The sequence below is a fragment of the Peromyscus leucopus genome, chromosome 13 (genome assembly GCF_004664715.2).
Source record: "Peromyscus leucopus breed LL Stock chromosome 13, UCI_PerLeu_2.1, whole genome shotgun sequence".
Taxonomy (NCBI): domain Eukaryota; kingdom Metazoa; phylum Chordata; class Mammalia; order Rodentia; family Cricetidae; genus Peromyscus; species Peromyscus leucopus.
Window position 1 is genome coordinate 18,451,268 of NC_051074.1, and position 25,388 is coordinate 18,476,655.

The window sequence follows — 25,388 nt, forward strand, 5'->3', positions numbered from 1 at the left end:
CCAACCAATTCAATCATCTTGCAAAAATGAAAAGGAGAGTTCCAGGGTATGTGGGGACCTGGGTAAGGTTAAACTGTCTAGTTAGAAAGAAAGGAAAGGAAAAGAGAGAGGGAAGGAGGGAGGGAGGGGAGGAAGGAGGGAAGGAAGGCAAAAAAAAAGAAAAAGAAAAGAAAAGAAAAATAAACACCCAACCTGACTCCAGGCTTTGGTAGTTTTGGAAAAGACACCACTTCATCTTTCAAAGGGTCTAAATCAGAATTTCCTTATAATTGGCAAACTTCAGTTAGATTCTCAGAGCATATAGCTATATTAGCAGCCAAGAAAAAAAACAATATGCAGGCAACTGTTATGGTAATACTCCAGTGATTAATTCTCTAAGTGACTGAATCATAATAATGATGATCCCCGAATTTCACTGAAGAAATATTACACACATTCACTCTCTCACTGAGTCATGCTGATGTTTCAAATAGCACATCCTGCCCAATATATATAAATGAAAACTGAGGTCGGTAAAACCAGCTGCAAACTTAGATGAGGCAGTATTGACATATGTCTATCACTGTTAGACGTTTTGAGCAAAAAAATAAAAATATAGAAATTCATTTAAATCTACTTATAAATACCTAATAGGTACTGCCTACTACTATAGCATATAAAAGTTATTATAGGTTTTATATGTAAAAATATATCATTTAATTGTGAAAATAATTCCACTGGATGAAAATATGATTATTTCTTTTTGTAGACAGGAAACTGAAACATGGAAAGGTTCACTTTTCCTGGGCCTCAGCAAATACCCAGTGAAGAAGCATATATCTATACCCAGAACCCACCATAAACTCTCAGGCATCACAAGCCAGCTCGGTGTACAGTGCTCTGGCATGCAAACGACAATCTCTGACCTCAAACATCATATAATCTAGAACAGAACACATGGCAGCACCAAGCGTGCACATCAACTATTACATTACACATATCTTTAACTTGTTCATATCAGCACCCATGGCCGGATAGGGTGTGACAATTGCAACTTCAGGACAGGAGGGACGAAGTCCCTAATGTCTCCAGACTCACACTCGGCAAACAGATCTGGCTATCTGGCTAAGGAGACTTACTTACAGAGTGGATAAAGGAAGTACCAAACCCTTCCCTCCTCTGCCATGTACTTCTGGAGGCTTGAGGGGGAACCTGATCCACTCAGAGCCTATCAGGAGTCTTGTCCTTATGACTAATCAGGATTAATTTACCTCATGACTAACCAAGAGTAATTTACTGGCTTCGAGGATACAGAGCAGAAACTCTGAAGGAAAGACAGGAAGGAATAAAAGATGTGGATGGAGGAGGAATCTGGGCCACAGGAACAAAGTCAATCCAAGCAAACATAGGCGACTCCCTATTACTTTCTTCACTTAAAAAAAATTAGTTGTTTGAAATTATAATTACATCATTTCCCCCTTCCCTTTTCTCCCTGACTCCTCCCCCAAACTAATATTTCATGCTTGACACATGTGTGTACTGCAGAGTAAGTAAAACACACTAAAAGTTTAAGTCCACTAGGGAGGCAGAGGCAGATTGATCTCTGTGAGTTCTAGGCCATCCTGGTCTATATAGAGTGAGTTCCAGGACAGCCAGAGCTACAGAGAACGCTGTTTTGAGAAAAAAAAAAAGTTTAAGTCAATCTATATTTTCATATTTACCAAGACCGGCCCTAAGTGTAGGACCTCAGATTAAATGTTTAGGAAAACATCCTGACTACACGATTCTTAACTTAGAGAACATTTTTGTTCAAGAACCAGAGGTTGGCCTGTTCCTTCCAGACTATACACGGGACTGTCCTCTCTCTACACACACAAAACAACCTTACAGCTCCAAAGACCAAGTCCATGAAACAGTGGCGCTCTGAACTAATTATGTGCCGGCCGGTGAGACGGTTTTGCTTGCTACTTCAGTCCATTAAACACTCAATAAGCAGGACTCAACGTGTGCTCTTCTAATACTCCTTTCATATTAGCATAGATCCCCTATCATTTGACACTGTCGGCCCTCAGAAATTCTGCCCCAAGGTCATGCTTCAACATCTCACTAAGTTCTATTAAACTAGAGTATGTCACTCCACACAGTCCAGCTGAGTGGTTAAGGGCCACTTACGGCTAAGAGGCCTTGGGCTAGTTTGAAATATGCAAAAGCCAGTTTGCTCATCTGTAAAGCAAAAATCATTATCATGCCACTCTCACAAGAGCTCTCATCAGGACCAAATAAATGATAACAAGTGTGAGGTCCCAAGGCACTGGGCACTGGTACACAGTAAGCAACAATAGATGGCCGCTGGTCCAGTGTTACTGTAGGAGAACCCGGCACTGCCGTGGCCAACTCCGAGATACCCACACGGAATGTCAAGCCTATTCCATAACTTAAGAGGATCTAAAGATGGAATTCAACAAACCTAGGAGTCCCTCTGCACATCCTAGAAGCCTAGAAACAGAGGTAGGTAACCTCTAAACCCCTGAAATACAGCCTGGTGTTTCGTGATGTTTGATCTGTTTTATACATTAAACTTTCCACTGGTGGTTTTGGGCAACAATGAGGCCTCTTTGTTATTATTTTATTTTGTTAAAAAAAAAAAAATGAGTGTGAAAACAGCAGCTTAATCCATGACAGGAATAAAACGTATTCTAATAGATCAAACCCTCCCAGGTATCACATGGAATCACTGACGCTGGCGGGTTTTCTCATTCCCCACCTGACCACTTATAAGCCAAGGCTAGTTTGAAGAGCTTCAACATTCACCAGTACCAGCTTATACTTAAAGAAATAAATTGTAGTAACCTGCCCCCTTCACACTACAAATGCTGACTCATGGGGACACAGGGTATACGGGATATTTCTGTGTCTTCCTTCAACTATGTGTGAACCTAAAATGTTCTAAAAAAGCAAAACCAACAAACACCTCTCTTTTTTTTTTTCCCCCAAAGCAAAAAAAACAGCCTTACATTCATCGTCTACAACATGGCTAACCTCCCTCTCCCACACACGCCTCAGATAATCTCCCAGAATAAAAGGCTTTCCTTCCAGTTCCAAATACAAGGCCACAGCCTGCAGACTTTGCTCCTGTGGCTAAAGGTCTCTGGAATATTCTTCTACTGTTTCCATCCTGACTATTAAAACCATGCCTGTTTATTCAGAATCTAGACTAAATTATTTCCCTTCCAGGAAGTACTTCCCAGTGCCCCCGGACAGATGCGGTTTCTCCTAGTGTACACAACATTCCAGGCCTTAGTGTGACATTATTTGTCCTAACATGCTATCAGAGCAGAACAGTTTGGTGATTGTCTTAGCAATTAATGAATATTCTAATCATCCTGGTATTTGCCTGCATGTGGCCTTCAACACTGGTGTGTTCACATCAAACATCATGAAAGACGATGTATGCTTTTACAGTGATCCTTAAATATCAGTGTAGACGAAAACTCCAAACATGTCACTGGTTTTTCACGGGGTGTTTATTAAAAATTACTTCATAGTCAAGACACATGAGGATTCCTTTTTTAAGAATGTTTACTTTCCCAGTTAGTAAAAGTATCAGGATGGTTTCCTCTAAAATATAAGTCAGCCAGCTGTTTGTTTGGGTTCTTGAATTAAAAGATTTAAAAAAAAAAAATACTTAGCTTTTACGCAGAGCACTCCACTTTAAAACAGAGGATCTGTACTCTGTCTAAATGATGTCTTAAGAAAAAGTTCAAGTTTCTCATATGATGAGAACAACTCTCCAGAACTTCAGAACTTTCCTTTCAAATGGCATATGACTCTCCCTCACCCATCTGATACCTTAGGGATGCTATGGCACTTAGGAGCCCCGGGAGGGTGTGTAATCCAACATGACATCTGAAGACAGGAAGGCTGACAGGGCCTCAGCGCAGGCATCAGGGAGGGAGAACTGTTAACTCTGGAATTCAGATGTATCCATTTCTCTTTCGAGTTCACCCCAAAGCTACACGGGATCGTTGTCCTGAAAAGGCAGCATCACCACCAAGCCACCAAGGAGGCTGCGCTCCGAGACCAGCTGGACCCACCCAGACAAGCAGCTTCCGTGTCTGCTGGACTTCTCGGCCACAGACAAGACAGCCAGTGTTTCTGCACTTAGGGCTCCTCAATTCCCCGCAACCCCGCACAAGCCCTGGCCGGCTTTGTAGCCGGCTTCTCTTTCCGCTGTGTGGTGCATTTACGAGTTCAGCTGTGGGCCTGTTCATTTCCCTCCGCAGCAGCCTTTCTTCTCTCCCTAACACATGCATACTCCAGGCTGCGCTGGAGTGCTGACCAAGGGGGAACAATGGGAGGCTTTGAAGAAGGCTCAGGCCAGGCCCCAGTCAATATTTACTTCAGTGTGAAGCCACTGTTCTAAAGTCCCTTCCAAGCAGAACTCAACAGCGGGGAGTCCCCAGAGGTTTTGAGATTTTATTTTAACAAGAGGGAAGAGAGGTGTAGAGATGAGTAAATAGATTACTGTCCAAGTCACTTTCTCAGAGAAAATAAGGGAGGATTTTCTACACAACAGGTTAGACTTTCAATACTAATTAGCAATTTATAACAAGAAAAACCAATCGTCTTCCAACACTGATTAGTGCAGTCTTAAAACTCCAAATCAGGCTGCACTGCAAATCCACTTACTGTGACCCCTGTATATCTGTGAGCGGAGCTCTGATCCTATAAGCCTGGAGCTTGCCAATGTTTGCCTGTGCTGCCCAGAACAGCACTACGGGACCCTGGGTGCCCTTAACCTAGCCTCCATAACTCGTTTTCTACCCAGATCTTCTATACACTGTCAATTCAAGCAGGTCTGACAGTGAAGTTGTGATTGCCAAACCCCATGAATGAAGAGTATGCCAAGGTAAAAGTGCTGACCGTGCCTTCTGTCTTGGCAATGGATGGAGAAGGTTGATCAGGATGCTAAAGGGAGTCGCTGGAAGGTCATATGCACTCCTTTCCCACAGTTGGAGGTGGCTCTCTAAGGAACAGCAGAGAGGAGGGAAACTGTTGGCCGCCATACTATCTATGGTGGAGTCAATGTTGTTTCGATCACGTGAGGAAACTCTGCTTATTAAAAGCCAAACTATGTACCTGTAAATGTGTATAATTGCCCAGCTGGTTTAATGCTTTTTAAACTTTTAAACAGAGTCAATTCTCACAGCCTTAGCCCACAATAAGTTGGGAAATCTTACTAAAAATTATGAGACTATTACAGATGTCCATTAGGCATACCTAAAATAATTCAGAGTCGTCTGCCATAGCCAACTGCAATGCTTACCATTCCATCCAAATCAATAAGTAAACCATGCTATAATTTTTATAACCTAATTACATATCCCACCCCCATGTTATAAAACTTCTATGAAGATGGAGAAGAAGAATCCAAACCGTCCAATGATAAATATAAGAGGATCTGCAACTGGCCAGAGTTCTCATTTATGACAATTTTGTATTAAGGGGCAAGTCGTCATCTTCCAAATGCTAAACATGTAAAACCCTGTGACACAATTTGGCCTTTGCAAAGAACAAACAAAAACATTCAAACCATCCTTCCCTCCAAAACCTATGCACACAAAGTACAACAGCACTGCCTAATCTGCTACAATTCTCTAAAGTCATGAGCTGCACTGGCTATAATCTTTACAACACTATTTCCTGTATTAGTAAAAAGCAAACAATTACAATGTAATTCAAGCCAATGGTTTCAACATCTAAAGCAATGACTGGATTGTTATACATCCAATTTGATCAACAACACACTCCCATGGAAAGAAACTACTGAGTAAGCCTGGCTCAGGTAAATTTTTTGGCTGATACTTTAAAACCGATATGCAAGAATTTAATTTTTAGTAGCACGACCTGTCAATAAGTCAAACTTCTTAACTATTCTTTCACAAAGAAAATAAGCTTGGGGGTGTGTGTGTGGAGGGGCTGGAGAGATAGCTCAGCAGTAAAGAACAATGGCCGCTCTTCCAGGGGCCCAGACTTCAGTTCCCAGCATCTACCTTCGACAGCTAACAACCACCTGTATCTCCAACTCCAGGGGTTCTGACACCCTCTTCTGGCCTCTGCAGGAATTCACACATATATGTGCATATAAACACACAGACATGCACACGCATGCATAAATTTAAAAAAATGAATACATCTTTTTTTTCTTAAAGAATCACAGAATGAAAACAACTATCAGCCACTCCACAGAATCATAAGGAAAATTATACAAAAATGAAAGTTGTTACAAGCTGGTTTTCGTGACGAACTTTAATTTCCAATTTAGGAAGTGAAAGCTTTGATATGTAATGATAAAAGAACAAATATAAGGGAAGTCCAAGGGTCCCATGAGCAGACAATTTTAAATATTAAAGCACTGTGCTTCTGAGGGAAATCTGTTCTGCCAAGCAAGCAGTGCTCACTCAATTTCAGTGCTCCTAGTGATTGATACACTCGATAGGCAAACTGGCCAAGTGGCCTCAACCGTCTGGGTGCTGCACATACGAATCACTGGTAATTTCCCTTCTGAAGTACGTTTCTTCCTTTTGGGGGGTATAACTAAGAGTAAAAGGGTGTTCTCAAATAATGACGTAAGGACGTGAATGTTATTTTAGAACAAATAGTGAGCTCATTTGCTATTCACCTAACTAACTACAAACATACGAAGCAAAATCTGCTTTCAATAACTACCAGACAGCTCTCCAAGGAAGCTGTCCTCTGCCAGTGAGGTTACTCGGGTTTCACTGGATTAAATATGTGTTCCCTGACAAATTCAGCTGGATGCTATGATCTATGTGTGCTCCTCCCGTTAATGTGTGCATAATTAATATGTAGTACGTTTTTAAGGCCATCAATAGCAAGAGTTCTGAAGCAGAAAGGCATCAAGAGACTTTACTGCCTGAGCGATGGGGCTTAGATTCAGAAAACTCCAAGATCTCAGGGCTAGCCTGGCTGCCCGCAAGAGCAGCCCTGGACAGGAATTGATTTGTTTCAACAAGCTCTTCATTGGAAATACAAGCATTCTCCAGGAGGGTGTCGGTATTCATTAATTTCGCCTTTGAGAAAGAGATATCTCATTACACCTATGAAGACCAAAGCAGAGAAAACAATACAGACAAGGCACCGAGAGAAGAGAGGACATCAAAATAAATGATCACATTGAAAAAGAAGATCCAGACCTCTTCTCTGTGAGGAAGGCCTTGCAGACATGTCCTAAGTACCGCTTCTCACACATTTCTCCTTTAGTAGAAATCAAAGGATAAATCGTAATGAGAGCTTCTTTAAAACAAAAACAAACAAACAAAAGCAAACAAACAAAAAAACGCAATGCAAATGTAAGATTCACAGCTTCCGGATACAACAGCGCGCGCACGCACACACACAGGTAAACCTGTCTTTTAGAACATTAACACTTCCAAGATGCTTTGAAGGTAAGATTTTATTTCTGGGAATGGAGTTTCTCGTTGGTTGTTTTTGTTTTCTAGTGTTGCTTGTGTTGAGGCAGAAGAAGGTCACTATGCAGCACAGGCTGGCTTTGAACTCACCTCTTGTGCCTCAGCCTCCCAAGTGCCGGGTCCACAGGCATGAGCCACCATCCCGACTTTAAGAACATTCTCATCTGCAATCTATAAGGGTATGCTGGATTTTATAAAGTGAGTGTCACCTGCACGACGTACACGTGTCCCATTAAACTCTTGTTCCTTCTGTTTCCCCGGCCTTAGAAACAGGTGTCTTGAGTGGAGTCTGCACTCCAGGCCGAAGAGGAAAGCAGAGCCTGGGCTCCTCATCAGTTAAGGCCAGGTAGGCTGTGCGCTAGTGCTGATGTACTCTATTCATCTTATGAAACAGCTTTATAGCAGTTTTAAGGGCTTCTATATACACTTCCCTTTACATTTTCACAGAAGGGAGACATTATTTTTATCGAACCTGTTTACTTATTCGGATGAAAAAAAAATTGAAGTTCCTATGTGCCATGATGAGCGGAACTTATAATTCAACCAGTAGTAAAATTTAACTAGATCTAAAATTTAATAACAAAAATAAAAAATGCTAAGTAAAAGATGATTGGCAAAGTCAACTTAATATGATTTGGACTTTTTTTATTTTTTATTTTATTTTGTTTACTTATTCTATGTGTAAGAGTTGTTTTTCCTGTATGTATGTGTGTGAATCCCATGAATAGCTTAGTTCCCACGGAGGTGGGACAGCAGATCTCTGGAACTACAGTTACAGGTGGTTGTGAGCTGACGTGTGGGTGCTGGGAACTGAACCTGGTCCTCTGTAAGAGCAGAAAGTGCTCTTAACCACTGAGAGATCCCTCCAGACCCTTGACATATATATATTGTTTTTTTTGAGACATGGTTTCTCTGTGTCGTTTTCTTAGTGCCTGTCCAGGATCTCACTCTATAGACCAGGCTGGCCTTGAACTCACTGAGACCCGCCTGGCTCTGCCTCCCGAGTGCTGGGATTAAAGGTGTGTACCACCACTGCCCGGCCTCCTGATATATTTTTAAATATCCTGTTCTCTAAGCCCTTGTACCTCTATATTGCTCAAAAAACAAAAAGGTTTTGTCCTAAACATCTGTGATTTCGAAACTCAAATTTTAAAAAATAGATGAATTTAGTATTTTTCCTCCTTAATGCTACCAAAACAACTTACATACACACACATCAAAAAACAAACAAACAAACAAAAAATCAATCAGGGTATGCCTAAAAACTCAATGACAATCTATTAATCTGATAGGAAAAAAATACTTTTAATAACTTTGAGATATATTTTTAAATATTCAATATATTTATTTTCTGTTTTTTTTTTTTAAATGGGGGAACAAAGCCAGGTGGTGGTGGCACACACTTTTAATCCCAGCACTCGGGAGGCAGAGAAAAGCTGATGTCTGTGCGTTTGAGGCCAGCCTGTCTACAGAGTGAACTCCAGGACACGCAGGGCTACACAGAGAAACCCTGTCTTGAAAACAAAAAAATGAGGAAGGTGGGGGGTGGGGGCAGACACAAAATACTCTTTAGAACTATTGGGCGTCTTCTACTCTAAGCCTGTCAATGACCATGAGATTTAGGTACATGATCCTATTTTGAATGAAGTCACTCCTTAGAGATATGCCAATGGCTTCACTCTGTTCAGTAAACAGAGCCTATTCCTACATTTAAGTCTTCCGGGTCCATAGCACACTTCCCCGGTAAGAGCCACTTCAGCTCCCACACAGTCACAGAAGCATCTCAAGATTCTTAATCCAGGGGAAATATAAACTCCAGAAACAGTGAGCGTTCCCCCTCAAAGTTCCTATTGAGAACCGCCCTCATGTATGCCAGGGGAAGCACAAACACACACTTACAAAAGAACAAACAGCCCTACGCTGAATTACTATTCTTAATAATGCTCATTGTTCTTACAAACTGCTGCCCAGAATCTTAATTAAATTCATTATATCAAGAATTTAACAAGGAGGATATTTGCTTCTACTTTATAATTAACTACAAAAAAGTGTTGGCAAACACTGTTATAAAATAAGAGCAAGCCAGTCGGTGCACGCCTTTCATCCCAGCACTCAGAAGGCAGAGGCAGGCTGATCTCTGTGAGTTCAAGGCCAACCTGGTCTACATAGTGAATTCTAGGCCAGCCAGAGCTGCAAAGCAAGGCTGTCTCAACAACAACAATAATAATAATAAAATAGGTAAAAGCACAGGTAATGGAATGCTCACTGTCTTCTTTGTTTTCCTAAGTACCTGATAGGTTTTATCTTCCTTTTCATAACAGCACCAAGTCTACTGAATGATGCATTCACAGACTTAGGGCTCACTTAGGTTGGTAATACTGTGTTCACAGCAAGAGAATAAGGACAAAACAATACACAAAAGAAGGCGGAATAACCAAAGTCCAGCCAGCCCTGCTACTGCTTGTTAATAAAATCATTACACGCTCTTCGGGGCCCAGAAGAAAGCAATACATTGGCTGTGAAGTGTAGGTCGCAGAAACCTATCTACAGACTCTACAGGAACAGTTTCTCTCCAAGGACACCGACATCATAGAAATTTAGAGCAGGAAGACCTTTTCCCCCAAGTCTTTAAAACTCGGCTGGAAGTAGAGGCTCCTGAAAGCTACCCACAGGAAACTCAGCCGGTGGAAACAGAAAAGCTGTCAGTAGGCATCTTCCATGCTGCATATAAAATAAACATTTTGAGCTCATTGGACCACATGGAGTTAAATTAGAGAGTGTTAAAAATCTGGTTTTGAGGTGTCATTCTGGAACTGCTACTTACTGTCCCTTCGGGGAAGGTTTGCACGTAAATACCCTTAAAATTCATAGCAGGGTTCTCTTCAAACTTCTTGGACCAAGACAACATTTTCGCTGCAGGAGGGTTTGTCTACAGAGGGGACTTACGACCAAACCCCCAGCCTTCACCTTGTTAACGGTACATTTTTAATGAAGCATAAACCTCAATGTACAATTTTATTTTATATGTCTGCAATTTGGTGGAAACGGCTAGAAAGGAAGACTGCTGGGCCTTTCGGGTCTTTTAAATGACAAATAATTTCACTTGTGCAAATATGAGGCCATTCTAGACACCAGAGAGATGGTTACATAGAAATCTTGGGGCGAACACCACCCCCAAGTCCTCAGCCAGAGAGAATCTACCTCTCCCACGGAATACGCACGGAACACCCAAGTCCAAACTAGTTCACAGCCGGGAGACTCAGTATCACTGTGCATGACAGTCTCTCCTGGGAACTGGTCAGAAATGTGAGACCCAGGTCTACCAAATCAAAATCTACATTTCAGCGAGATTCCCCGAGATCTCCAAGTGTACCCTCGGGGTGAGATAAAGGGACCTAGAAGGCACTGAATGAATGTTTCCTGGTGGCTGGCATACTGTCTTCAATTCTACATTGCCAACTCTCAGAACAATAACTGGCCACAGTAGGCACTTTATAGGTACCTGTCAAGCGAAAGATTGGTGTGAAGATTTCTTCTAGTGCTTTCTACTCTGTACTGTCATTACAGCCACAAAATTCTTAACTCTGAACCAAACTCTTGAATTCCTTATGGGCATAGACATTGCCCGCCTTCTCTCTGAGTCTTTGGTATGCCTCTTGGTGTTTTTTACACATGGTATCACTCAATAAATATTTTATCAATCATAACTTCCAAGTATCCAACACATGAATATAGTATTACTAATAGAATATATTATTACTAATACTGATAACATTAATGTGAATTTTTTTTTTGAAATATGTTCAAATCAATATAAAATTCCTGAATTCCCCCATTTGGTTCTAGTATGAGATACAAGAAATACATTCTCTTCAAACAGAAAGAATTTGCTCAAAGAATGAGAAGTGTTCATGTAAAACATTTATATAAGACACAGTCTGAGTCTATGCAGCATTCTTCACATGAGCAGAGTGTGATGTGACTGCAACTCAGGCTTGGTTTGGAAACACCCCGATACTTAATAACTTCAAAGGCTTGTTACCAAACATACCGAAGCTGTTGAAGTTTGAAAAATAATACTGTTTTTTGTTTTATTTTCTTTCTTAAATAGATATAATAGTGACCAGGGCAGTGAAACAGCACCAAAGAGCTCTATGGAATAAACTGATCATCCAGATATCGACAAAAACATTTAGGTAAGGAAATAACAATTTTCAAGAAATAATCAGATAATTAACAACATGTGTGCATTGATTACAAGACAATGCCCAAATAATATTTAAATTAATGAGATACTCAGAGGCATAAATTGACTGATTCCATGTATATTATGAAGAAAGGGCACTAAAGGGGGGGGCTGCCCATCAAAGAACTGTCATTCTTGAACCTAATTAGCTAAATTAGATAGCTTATGTACATTTTGTTACCAATGGTTTATTTAGATTCAGAAAACGTACAGCTCGAAAATGAACCAAAAGGTATGTCTGACCTTATGTGTATGTATATGGAATACACACACACACACACACACACACACACACACAATCATGCTGTTGTCTTCCCAAGAGGATAGTCAACAATGGTGATAGCTGAGTGTATAATTAGTTTTCATAGTTCCCCTGACGGCTCTAGTTCAACACAAGACCTTTTCCTTTTTATGTTGTATATGCTATGGAAAAAATACATTAATAACAGGCATTTAATTATGGGCCCAGCCACCAGAAAGAAATAGAGTCCGTCTAAAAACGTATTTTAATTTGTGGGGGAAGGGAGGTTCATTCTCCAGTTACAATAATCTCCACATATTAATGGCTGGCATAAAAGGAGGGAAAAAGTTTTAAAATGCACCAGGTCTCTCGACAATAAAGTATGTATAAGTGCTACACCAAAACTAAAACCAAGAATAGTATAATGCTCACACTAAAATATTAATAAGAATAAAGGCATTGCTTATTAATAAGGGAAATACTTTTAGAATAGCTTTATGTTTTGAGAACAGCTGTGAAGAGTACAGAGATTCAGTTTAAATTGTGGTTTTTGTCTCACTTTTCACAGCCTTAAAAAAAAAATTAACACTTGTATCTTCTCTCTGGGTGCCACATTTCCTAAGGCTTCCTTTAATTTCTTTTATACAGTATTTAAAATGAAGCATCTCCCAGTTGCTGCCACGGTGGACATGAGATCTGCCACTGAGGTCTTTTCTCTTCTGATTAATTAGTAATTGGGAGACACATTTTGGCAGCTTTCATTTCCCTATTATTTTCTCTAGTTTGACACAAAACCCTGTCAGAAGCACCACTATTTGAACTGCACCCCTCTTTAGTGCTGGGTCACTAAATGCTAATAAATGGAGCTCCTGCCAAAAAAACTACAGAAATAGGCATAAAAGTTTATTGAGGCGGTAACAGTAAACAAATATATGAAGAAAACACTGAATGCCACAGTATCTAAAACATTCATGGTCTGTCTGAACCCAGAGGTTATTGGCAAGATTGCAGACCTGGAACTAAAAGAAAAGGCCTTTAACAAAAGCACCTCTTTCATCTGTCATTTAAAAAAAAAAAAAAAAAAAGTATTTGCTAAATAGACCAGGCAAGTGCTTTACCGCAGCAGAAAGGTACATCTGAGCCTCCTTCATCCTTCTGCGTTATTCCAACTGGATGAGTAAAATTATCTGGAAGCAAAGACGGATAGCAACTCCACGGAGGGAGAGCACATCCAGAAGTCACCCAGCTCTGAGCTAGAGAAACGTTCTTCATAAAGGGGGGGGGGGGCTCTTAAACTGAAGCTGGGCAGCTCTGGAAAGCTGCACACAGCTACAGCAGCATCGACTTCAGGGTCTCCATCTCTAAGTGTCAGTCACTTCAAAACAGTACCCCGCTACGATGGTGGCTCAGGACACTGATGTCCCAGGGCAGTGGCCATGCTGTGCGAGTCAGAGGTCACGGCTTCCACATTCCGACATCTGTCTGAATTTTCTTGCTCTGAAACAATAGAAGGGGGGCCTGGGTCCATTTGCTCCCACTTTGTTTAACCTAATTGTTAAACACAAAAGATGATTTCCCCATATTGAGAGTTCCTTTAACCTTTCTTCCCATTCTCACTCGTCTCCATTAAACTAAACACTATAAAAACTTCATTCAGAAGGTTAAGTCTCCTATATATTAAGCTCAGGAAATGCAACAAAATGGTAAGCCCTCTGACATCTCAGAAACCTCAAATATCATGTCTTCCCCCACCATCAAAACCTGGGTTACAATTTGTACTACAATTAATGACTTCACTAAACCATAACTTAATTTTATTCAAACCACAAGACCACGTTTTCTATAGGAAACCGCTTTCATCACACATGTTTTCATAGTAAGAGGCAAAAGCTAATTGTTAATTATAGTTTTTACCTATATAAATAAGTCACTAATAAAACTTAAAATGGAAACTCTGACAGCTGGCAAACAACACTGGGGAAAAAAAAGAGGTATTTGTGAGTTCATTTAAAACTAAAAGTTGACTTTGAACACCCACTTATTTTAATCTTCCCCACCAGCCGGTCAAAGGAGAGCAGATGACCGACCTCGGAGGAAATCTTGGTACAAAGGCCTCTGCCAACTCAGACCTTGACTTGGGCCCTAAGACGTCTATCTGTTCTTTAAGCATGCCTCTTATTTGCCAGCTCTACCCTGAATCCGTAACCACGCAAGACCCTCCTGTACTGAAGTAATCTGAAGCAGACGGAGGGCTCATCCGTGCCCAGTTTAAATTAGACAGACTGAGTCGGGCTACTTTAAAAATTAATCTTCAGGAAGCCTTGCTTTTACTGAAATACATGATAATGATGTTCCCAGACATCATCAAACAGATGCAGCACCAAGAAGTGTAGTGTAAACTTTTGGTAAAAGTTTACTAGGCCACATGTTACTCCAAATGTACCCAGAAATACAGAACAGATTCAGCGGATCAGATCTCACAAGCTTCAGTGGCAAGTGTGTTTGCCTCTAAGATAATTCTTTTGTAGTACCCTCAAAAGACTGTTTATCATCATCATCATCATCATTAGGAAGAGGAGGAGAAAAAAAATGAGAAACTGTATTTCAGGGGCACCTGAGCTCTGACTACACATGATGCTTCTCAGAGCATAAAAAGGCTTTAATTTGGGAGGTAGCCTCACTTTTACCCCAGCCTCTTACTGCATAAGGATACCTGGCCATGCTCATCCGTTCTATGTCTGCTGGGGGCAGGGGGCGGTGGCACTAATGTCCAACAATAGGAAGAACTACTTAGCTAGGTCAGCATCATGACATCAGTCTAGAGGGTGGGGGTGACACAGGGGCTGTCGATCTATTACTTTGAAATCAGCAAGGAATTGTAAGCTTCAAGAGAAAAGTCCATACGGAAACATGGTACAGCCCAGCCTTTTAACATTAAAATATAATACGCCTCGGCGAAGTAGGTGAACACTATTTAAAACGTCCTTTTGCCAACTAACTACAGGGAGACGCACAGCATGTTTGTGACTTTGTAAATTAAAGATAGAACTTTGAGACAGAATCCCACCAAAATGCTTACTTGGTGGTTTAGTCCCGTTTCTATATCCATCCATATTCATTTGCAGACGATTTTCACGAGAAAAAATGAAATCGGTCTTAAAACAAGATGGCTGCTTTGAAAGGGGGGGAAAGGAGAGAGAAAATGCTGGAAGCCAAAGCCAGCCTTTCTAAAGGCAGAAATCTGGCATTTGTCTTATTCTGATTTCCGTGTGTTGGTAAGCTTCCACCTGGGGATACACCGGTTACAATGTACAAAATCTTAAAAAGTATTAGTAATGAAGCCATTTCTCGAAATGGTCCAATCTTTGTGTGCAGCAAACTGCACACGACTGTCCAATGCCCACACGCATGTGCGCAAACGATACAGAGGCATCACAAATGGGTACGTTCTCACTTCTGTTTCACACTAAATCACGATCATCAGTGGTGAAAATCAGGCCACTGGCTAAATCACAACAGTCATCGTATCAACTCCTATCTCTTAAGAATCCCATATAAAAATACCCTGTAATACACAATCAATTCAACTGCATTTGACTTCTTACAGTTAAAGCATAGGAAATAAACTGTTCAGAAGAATCTCTCCTTGGAAAGCACTTCGCTGACCTTCCCTGAAGTAAGTGCAGATTAATTTTATGACTTCCATATAAAAATTAAAAATATTTCCCTACATCTTGAAATAACTTTTAAGTAGACTTTTAAAAAAAAATCATCTAAACCTATTTTTATTCCTCACTTGAGTGGAAAATAAGACCTGACAGTAACATTTTCTTCAACCTGTCAACTGTCAGTTGTATGAAGGATGTTTCTAAAGATGACAAAGGGTTATTTTTCCTTATTGAAAATGATAGAATCCACCTGAATGAAAGCTGAGTGAACCATTGCTAGCGCGCTGCGGTCGCTCAGCAGCTAGGTAACTTCAGTAGGAGTTTTCAATATTTTAAAGTAATGTTTTATGGAAACATATGGTTCACTGTTTGAAAACTAGACCCAGAAAGCTCAAAAATCAAGAGTTTGTATCCATGCAGATTTTCTAAGAGCAAATGGTACACAGATTTTTAGAAGCTCCGCAATAATCCCTTAGAGAATGCAGTAAGAGCTACAGACTATCAAGAAGGCCAAAATGCATGGATTTCTCCTCTCCAAGAAGTCTGTGTGATAATTTTAGGATAGAAAGTTTACATTATTAATGTTCATTTTAAACCACGTGGTTCTGTGTCATTGTGCCGACTTGTCCATGACTGGCTACATTTTGAAAACATAAAATGCAAACAAAATTTAAGAGGGGGGAAAAAAAGCAGACTTCCTAGTATTGAGTAATCTCCTATTCAGAAACACTGGAGGTTCACATTAATCACCAGAAACTTTTCTACAAAACATCTCAGGACATGGGTTGAAAAGCAGACTAACATATAAATGGAAAAATATAAATCAGCCCCTTCAAAGAGACAGTAATTTATTGACGTTTGGCCAAGACCACTATGGTAAGACAAATTATTAAAAGTGAGTATTAATAACTCATTCCTCATACTCCTCTTTGAAGTTTTTATGCCTGAATATGAAGGTGTTATTTGTCACAACTGATCAAAAGACAATTTTTTTCCCCTCTGTTCAGAAGACTGATCCGAGTGAGTTGTCCTGGGCAAGGGGTAGGACTGCCTTCCGCCCTGTGCTTACAGGAACACGGGCTTCCTTTTCAACATGGACATTGTAGTTATGTTGTTATTTTAATAGTTTATATACTACTTCTGAAGAGAAAAATCAATAATATGGACTGACTCAACACAGAGTGGTGTGTTACTGAACAGATCCTACCTTTTAAAATCCTTATAGCCCAGGAGGTTATTCAAAACAATCAGAAAAGGAATGGAGTCCTTTTCAAAAATTAAGCAAATAATTTATGTTGAAAAATAAACTAAACACTGTACCATACTATATACATAAAATTGTCTTTTTAACATATTCTTAGGTCTTGTGGCTCTCTCTCCCTCCAACCTCCCCCTACCCCTCTCTCTGCAAATTATCTTGGCATCTTCTTTTCCCAAGCTAGCAAAGCCCAGGACTCCTGAAGGACTAATTGTATTCATTCACTCTCTTGGCCCAGCATGAAGCTGGTAGCTAGCTCCTTTCATAGCAACAGGAGAGAAGGAGGTGCCATCTTTATCTCTCCCTATCCAACAGGAAAGCAGGCCAGTGGGGAGACTGCAATGAAATGCCTGTTCAGAAGGTATTTTGCAAGATTAAACAGCAGAAAATCCAGGAAGTTAATTTGCCCAAATAGTTAAGTGTTCCACCTAACCATGTCCCTGTTGTCACAGGAAAGCCCCAAAGCTAATGTGTATCAGCCACAAAATAAACCCGGTTAATACCACTCAAGTCACACATCCGAAGAAGTGAATTCCTAAAGACTAACTCTGATATCTTTGATCACTCACATTTTATTGATATTGGGTTTGTATTGGAAATGCTGAACGAGCCTATGCAGCTACCTCACAGAGCACTGGTGTGTCAATCATCTTAACAACAGCCAGTATGAGTTTTCTGCTAGTTTACTATGAGGATAAAATATCATAATGGCTGTGAAATAATAAACTCAGTAGCTAATTTTGCTCTGTAAAACTCCAGGAAAGATGGGCCAAACTCTAGAAGAGGACTTCTACAAACATTTATATTTGAAGGAGAGAGGCGGGGAGGGAGGGTAGTGTAGACTGCAGATCTCCTATACATGGACACACATAAGGACATGCGATATCCACCTAATGTAGAGTACATAACTCTGATATAAATATCAAAATGATAAAATTAGCCCAATAGAGCTAATGAAATGATACATTATATGGCACTGAAACATAGAGTTAGATCTCATATGATGCCATTTATTTTTTTTTAAATGTGTTTTGAACATATAAAGACATTACTTTAAAAATCTGAAACTTCAGAAATAAAGGAATCCTTTACAAATTCAGTCGTAGAACCCACTGGAAACCAAGATAAATCTTTCCTCTCCCCTCACAACTAGTTCCTGGATTTAAACCTCGATGATTTCATTTATTTGTCAATGAAAAAGGCACAGTGCCAGTGTTCTGGCGCACATGATCAAATTGATGATGGCTCAGATGTTTTTTAAATGAACCACTGAATTCGGAAAGAAAAACACTCCAGGGAATAGTCTTAAAAAAATATTAGCACTTCTCTCTACTTAGCTATGGGCATAGGTCCCTAACATCCAGAAGCACTCAGGACGGCTAGCCCACAATTCTAATCACTTTCAGAACTCCAGATGAGAACACAACCAGATGATGCGAGGGAGCTACTATTCATGTGTGAGGTGCTCGTAGTTCCTAAAGAAATGAAGGGATGAAAAAACAAAAAACAAAAAACCAACCCAACTTGGCTGCGCTTAGTGAAATCTCCATGATTAACAGAAGAGAATAAACTCTTAAACTGATAACATTCAAACCTCAGCAGAAGCAAATCACAGACTGAGGAGACCTGCATTCCTTATATTTGCAACCGTCTTTTCTTTTTTTTAATTCCCTTACCTACAGTACAAATCAGAAGATATATTTAATGACTCCAGCATCACTTTAGGGAATCTAGAAACTGAAGAGCAACTTTCACTGAACACACAGCGTTTAAGAGAGTATTTGTTGCAAGCTTCGAACTGTTTACAGTAATCTTCAGGTTAATGGACGTGTTGTTAATACCAAGTCATGTCTATTTGTATAAACGTGGCTACCAAGGGGGAATGCAAATAAAGTTTTATTGTTTTAAGATATCTTTAAAAGTTCCTTAAAATCTTTCTATGGCTTCAAGTTAAAGCAAATAGTTACATTCTCTTTGAGTCAGATTTTCATTGCGCAAATGATTCCCTTGCAGTCCAGCTAGAATGCACTATAACAGTAAGAGGATTGTCCACACTTCTAGGTAAAACTCCAGCAAGGCTTCAAAATTGAGAAATGTGAAAGATGCAGTTAGGTAAATGTGGTATAGTATTTCTATTCAGACTGTTACCTCTCAGTTGCTATTTCACAGATTTGTGCCAATTTGATGCATAAAAATCAATTGGGTTCACTGCCTAGTAAATACTGGCAACTAAAAAGTTAGCAACATTTAAAAGCTGAATATCCATTTCCCAGAAGTGACCAGCAAAGAGATGGGCTCTAACTGGAGACCTATTCTGACAGGGCATGAGTTTGTATTTTCCTATAATAAACAGACTTACAAATACTTAAAGCATGCATGCAAAGCCAGCAAGGATACTCCATAAGGTAGACAAAATTCTATCTGCCACAGAAGTTACTTCAAGAACATTACAGAGTGAACTGCCTAATGCTTATGACCAAGATATATTTAATTTTATTTCAACCTGAATAAACACAATTTCAAGCAGAATCTACTTGCATAAGTTAAACTATATTTACTTTGTCTACAGAAACTATCCATTTTTATCAGTTTAATGTGTTCACTAAACTTCTAAAAAAAAAACTTAAGTTGCAAGTAATATTGTCTACTTATTTTTCCAAAGGCTGAAGTCTGTTTATTACTTTATTGATTTAGCAAAATCTTGACCCATCTGTAGAAGACCAAAAGTCAGGGTTAACTTACTTTACAAAATCATAATGTATATGAAACAAATATACATTTAATTTGTAATACGGAATAAACCCATGCAAATTCCATGAAATGTTTTCTACCCCTGTGACAGTGTCGGTTTTTACTTTGAAATTACTTCATTTTCAAATGCCCCTTTTCGTTATATCAAACTGACTTTTCCTAAGGCATAAAAAAGTGCATTTCACTTAATAAATCTAAAACTACCTACTTTTTAAAAGTAAGTTTTAATGTGACAACATACCATCATAAATGCCCCCACAAACCCCTAAGAATATTAAAGGCTGGGTCTGAGAAAGGTCCCTGGCTCTTTCTTTGGTAGGTCATCAAACTGCTAATAATCAAGTAGTGAGGTATTTTGCACAGCCTTCCCATTAGCATGCTGGCCTAAGACCTACTCTTGGTATTTTAAAAGTCTACCGATTCTAACTTCGAGCAGGTTCAAAACTACCGTGGCATCCTGAGAAAGAGTTTTTCTTTAGGCAGGGCAGATCTATTAAAAAACATGACCTGTGACAGAAATCAATCTGCTAATCTCAAACTAAACAACGGTATCAAAAGCATAAAACAGAGATAAAATACCCTGCAACTCAGTGAGCCTAACTTGACAAGTGAGGGGGGTGGGGGTCGGTCAGGCCGTTTTCTGCTAAAGCCCAGGGCAACCTGGTGCACCCACCTTTCTAATGAATGAATACCAGGCCAATTGGACCCCACGGAATTTTTCCGTGACAAGACCAAAATGACTCAAATTAAAATAACGGACTCTAGTGGATAAAGCACTTAAGTTTAAGAATATTAGCTGATGTTCCATACAGGTTGCCCAACAAGGTCCAAAGAAGACTACGCCAGGCGACGTAATTAGACTTGCTTTTAACACACCATCGCTGGTGGCTTTTAACAACACCACCAGCATGGAAAGCGGGCTCCGTTTGTCTTGTCAGCTTTAATAAAAGGCATATTCTCTGGCGGAGTGTCGTCTCTTTTCTCTTTTCCTAATAGTGGTTAGTGGCATGTCGGGGAGGAAATGGTTTCCCGTTCTAATTCCCACCCTCGTAACACCCCTTTTATTAAAAACGCAAACTTTCAGGGATGTCTCCACTTGTGCTAGCTAGGCCGGCACTTAGGACTTTGGGCTACCTGGGTGTGACTGGGCCGGAGTAACAGGGCGGGGCGATTTCTCCCTAGGCTGGGCAACCCTTAGAGCGTTCCTGGAGACATCTGCTCTTCATCCCAGCTGACCCCAGTCAAGCAGGGAATCCTCGCGAATTCAGACCGAGGGAAAGCTGGAGCCGCTAGAAAGGGCTGGTGGGAAACCGAACTGGAGGCGCCCGCCGGCCCCCTAGCCCAGAGCAGAAGATGCGCCACAACCACAGGCTCCGTTCTCGGCCTCCCGCCTCTTTTTCTCGCAACTTCCACTTCGGCTCAGAGAAAAACCTATCATCCTAGGTACAAACGATACTGCTTCCCTCCCAGGACAACACCACAGTACCAGCCCACAGCTGGAAGCAGAGCGATGTGGGCCCAGCGGGCCCGGCTGCCGGGTCCAGATCCGGGAGAAAGTAACCTCTGGGAATGCTCCGGATCCGAAAGGGTCCTGCTTGTGCTGGGGACCACCCTCCTTCCCCTCTCCAGGGTCCAGAAACTCAGGGTGGCTGCGGCTGGCTGGGGCCCAGCACGTGCGCCAGGGCAGTCCCCGGAACCCGCCTCCAGCCTCCCCGCGTAGCCCGCGGGCTTCGGGGTCGCGGGCACACGGTTCCAGGTAACCGCGCGCGTCCCTCCAGCTGCGCAGCGCCAGGCCCCGGGGCGAAGGCTCCCCACCTTCCAGCTCGCCAACTCCAGCAGCTCGCTCTGCACTCGTGACGTAACCCGGCATTCGATCAAACTTTCTGGCACCTTAAGCCCACTGGGGGAAAGGAGGGTGCCCGAGCTAGGAGAATCCTTTCCACGGCCAAGCGCGCTGGGCCTAAGCCGCCTGGTGGGGGGGGGGGGTCACCGCACAGTGTTCTGGCAGTTAAAAAGAACATTAAAACCTAAAGCTTCCGCTTCTCATACACATACATACACACACACACACACACACACACACACACACACACACACACACACACACCGCTTCCCCTAACCCGTGCGCTCTCTGCGCGCACAGGGGAAAAAGAAGGAATTATGTTTGAATTCAAAAAAAATAAATAAATAAAGACTTTGATGTTTAGCAGGTTCTCGGCCCCAGTCTTGCGCCCCCAGGCTCCAGGAGCGAACTCACGGCGGTACGCACCCAGAGCTTTGCCCAGACCCAAGCCCTGAGCCGGGATCCGGAGGTGCGAGCCAGTCTCCCCGGGCTGGCAAGCGAAGTCCCTGGTCCCCGGCTCCCGCCCATTTCCGAGCCTTCCCCGCACCCTCTCGGAGGCAGCGGCTCGGCGCAGCCCTGGGGATTCCGAGCAGCAGCAGCCAGCCGGTCCTGCCGCCGCAGCTTAACAAAGAGCGGCGCGGAGCGAGCGCTTCCCGCCGGCGCCCGGCAGCCAGCAGCGTCTAGCGACGCAGGCTCCGAGGGCGCGCGCTGCCTGCGGCTGGTGCGCGCCGCTCCCGGGCCGCCGCTGCTCCCTGCTCCCGGGCCCAGGCCCGCGGAGCCCGAGCTCTCGGCGCCCCCACCCCGGCCACCTTACCTGGGGTTGCTGCTGTTCCAGTAGACAGCGTAGCGGTCGGCGACGACTTTGGAGCCCGGGTCCTGGCTGAACACACACATCCAGAGCACCAGAAACAGCAGCGTCAACATCTCCACGTGCAACATCACGCCTGGCCAGCGGCGGAGCCCCCGACGCGCCACTCCGGGGAGAGAGCGGGGATCCAGAGGGAGGGAGGGAGAGGGGCAGAAAGAAGAGACCGGACGCCAAATAAATATGAATAAATAAAACGAAGGAGCGAGAGGAGCGCGGCGAGCGCGGGAGGAGGAGGAGGAGGAGAGCGAGAAGAAAAGAAGGCAGTGGGTTGGGGCGGGGGGGGGACACAAACTCGCACCCCCACTGAAGGGCTCGGGAGGGGAGAAGAATCACAAGACGGAGAGACGCGTGCGTGTGTGCGGTGGTGGCGGCGGCGAGGGCGGGGGAAGGGGTGCAGAGCTGTGTCTCGGGCGGCGGCTGCAGGCCGGTCACCCCGGGAGAGGGAGGTGCGTGCGGGGCCGGGCGGCGGCAGCGCGGGTCGGGGCAGGCGGCGGCGCACGCTGCACAGTCACCGGGAGTTGAGCGCCGCGGCCGCGGGGAGACATACACCGGCCCGCCGGGCCCGGCTCAGCGTCGGCGCCGCGGTCTGCGCAGGGTTCCTCGGCTGCCCTGGGCCCTCGCTGTGCGCCCCGCTTTGCTCCAAGTTACTTTGGCGGCCGGAGAGAAACTGCGGGAGGAGGGCGCTGTGTGGATCGGGGCGCGTGGGGGGGTGAGAGGTGGGGGGGTCTTCACGCTCGTGGCCCCAGGAGGCTGGAAGCTGTCCGGAGCCTCCCTCTCTGTCTTGGCCCGGCGACCCCCGCGAGCCACGCAGGAGTCCTAGGTACTGCGGTACCCGGAGGTGCGCAGAGAAGGGTGGGGATCCGGATCCGCAAGCCCAGCTCCGTCGGCGTCCTGGAACAGCCTAAAGCCGCAGCTGCTCAGGCGAGGAGAGGAGGAGCGGTCTTGCCTCGAAAAACCTCAAAGAAAAGTTTGGCTCTCCACGTCTTCCAGCAGGTCCCCAGAGGAGTCCGACCGCAGAGGCAAAGAGAGATGGCACCCCCGGGCGCTGGCTGAGTCGGGGATTTCTCCTGCTTGCTTTTCTTGGCCGGGTGTGGGTGCAGCAGTGAATGAAGAGCAGAGGTTGTGAACCAGCCAGCCAGGCGGGGCTGGGATGCCCAGACCTGCAGGGCGACACCAACCCAACTGCTAATGCTGGAAAGCGGGAGGGGAAACAATCACTTTCAGACGGAGCCCTCCAAGTCCGGGATGGGCTGATGTCAGTCTCCGATCGCCTTCCGGGAGCGAGGCTGAGCCCCCTACACCGCGTGCCAGGAGCCCCGGGTGAGCTCTCAAAAGTGTCCCTGTGACTCCGACGGGTCCGGCTCCAAACCCAGCAACTTGTAGAGATTCATCAATCAGTTTGAAACCGGGAAAAAGGGAGACGGAGCGCGGCACGAGCTGCTGGCACCTCCCCGGTGACTACATCAGAAAACCTTCCCGATCCGAAGCTGCCTCCTCTTTCCCTCCTCCGGCACAGCAGTAACGAGAGGTGAAAGCCACCAACTGAATCCGACAGCCTCTGCCCAGGCGGGAAAATAAACTTGAGTGCAGCAGCGCGAGCAGCCTGGAGAGGTTGGAAGACTGGCGAGAAGTAGAAAGGGGTAAAAGTCAGTTTTGCAAAAGAGGAGGGAAAAAAAAAAAAAAAGGAAAGAAAAAATGCTTTATGGGAAAAAAAAAAAAATCTCCTCGGGCACGCCCCCTCGTTAATGACCTGCGTGTAAAGCCGACTGCCGCGGCGGCCCAAGCGGCAGCAGCCTCAGCACAACGCGAGGCCGCGCGCGTGAACGTGGACGTGGGCGGGGGTGGGGGCTCCGCCCGGGCGTGTTGCGCGGGGCGCTGGGTTGGCAGGCGGTGCGAGCGCGGGTGTGAGCTCCGGACCGAGCAGGGGGGTGGCGCCGCCAGCGCTGCTGCCTCCGCGGCCCAGGTCATGTGGGCTCCTTTTTTTTTTCTCTCTCTCTCTCGTCTCTCCCCCCTCACCCCCCTCCTTCCAAGCAGTTTACTTGCGAAGGTTGGGGGGGGGGTGGTGATTGGAGTAACCAGTCAGGGAGAAGCCTGCTGTTTGCTTACAGCTCGGGTATTTTTTTTTCCTCTCTCTTTTCTCTAACCGGATTGGTTTGCTCCACGAGAAAGAGGCGTTTTCCTAATCTCCTCCCTCCCCACGCCTCCACCCCTACCCCCGCCCCACCTTCCTGAAACCTGACTAATTGAATTACTGAGAGTGCCGAGGCACCCTCTCCTTGGCCCAGCCCAGCAGCACGTGTAACCCTTTGGTTGCTGAAGTGCGTCTGGACTCCAGAGTGATTTGGCATCTTTTTTACTTGGGAGTGGGGTGGTCTTCCGATGGAAAAGAAACTGGCTCCCCGCTCCAAAAGGAGAGCCGAAAACTGCCTCTGGGACAGCTCAGGTGACGTGAAGTCTGCATGGACAGGCTGGAGCAGATTTAAGTGAATCGGGGTTCGGATAAACCTCAGCTCGGTTCTTCACGCCGCCGCACATTGCCCGGCGCTGGGTCATCTGGAAATCTGAGCATCTCTCTCTTGTGCCTTTCAACGCCCTCTTCCTACCCGAGATTTAAAGGCTTGGGGGCAGGAAATGGGACTTTTCTTTAAAGTGATGCTCTGAATGCGCGTTTTGAAAGGACGAGGGGGGTAAAAAATCCTGGTTTAAAGTGATTACAATTCAGGGCGAACCTTCACCTGGAAGGAGATAATGCAGCGCTGGAGCCCATCAGTACTTTACACCTTTTCCATGCAGATCCTGGGGCTGATTTGCTACGCACACGCACACCCCACATAAATATCTTGAACTAAAACTCCTTACTAGAAGAAAGGGAGGGAAATAGGAGGGAAGGAAACGCCTTTATTACTGAAAAAGGCCACGAATTCCTGGTCTGGTCGGAGGTTGCCTCGCCCCGGCCTTTTGAGGCCAGCCAAGCCGGACCTCCTGGAAGCGAGGCGGCTCGGGCGCCTCGGGACGGGTCCCCTGTGGTCCTGCGCCCTGGC

General features: G+C 44.0%; 1 protein-coding gene across 2 annotated transcripts in view; it reads right to left on the reverse strand.

Moving 5' to 3' along the window:
* The window catches only part of Efna5 (ephrin A5), a 281,144-nt gene extending 256,834 nt beyond the window's left edge, over positions 1-24,310 (reverse strand). Inside the window, exon 1 of one of the 2 annotated variants that reach the window (XM_028874008.2) lies at positions 22,294-24,310. In XM_028874008.2, coding sequence (XP_028729841.1) covers positions 22,294-22,418 — 125 coding nt within the window. In that variant the 5' untranslated portion in view covers positions 22,419-24,310. The remainder of the gene's footprint in view (positions 1-22,293) is intronic. The other variant, XM_028874007.2, reaches the window with a different exon arrangement.
* Between the last annotated feature and the right edge of the window lie 1,078 nt (positions 24,311-25,388).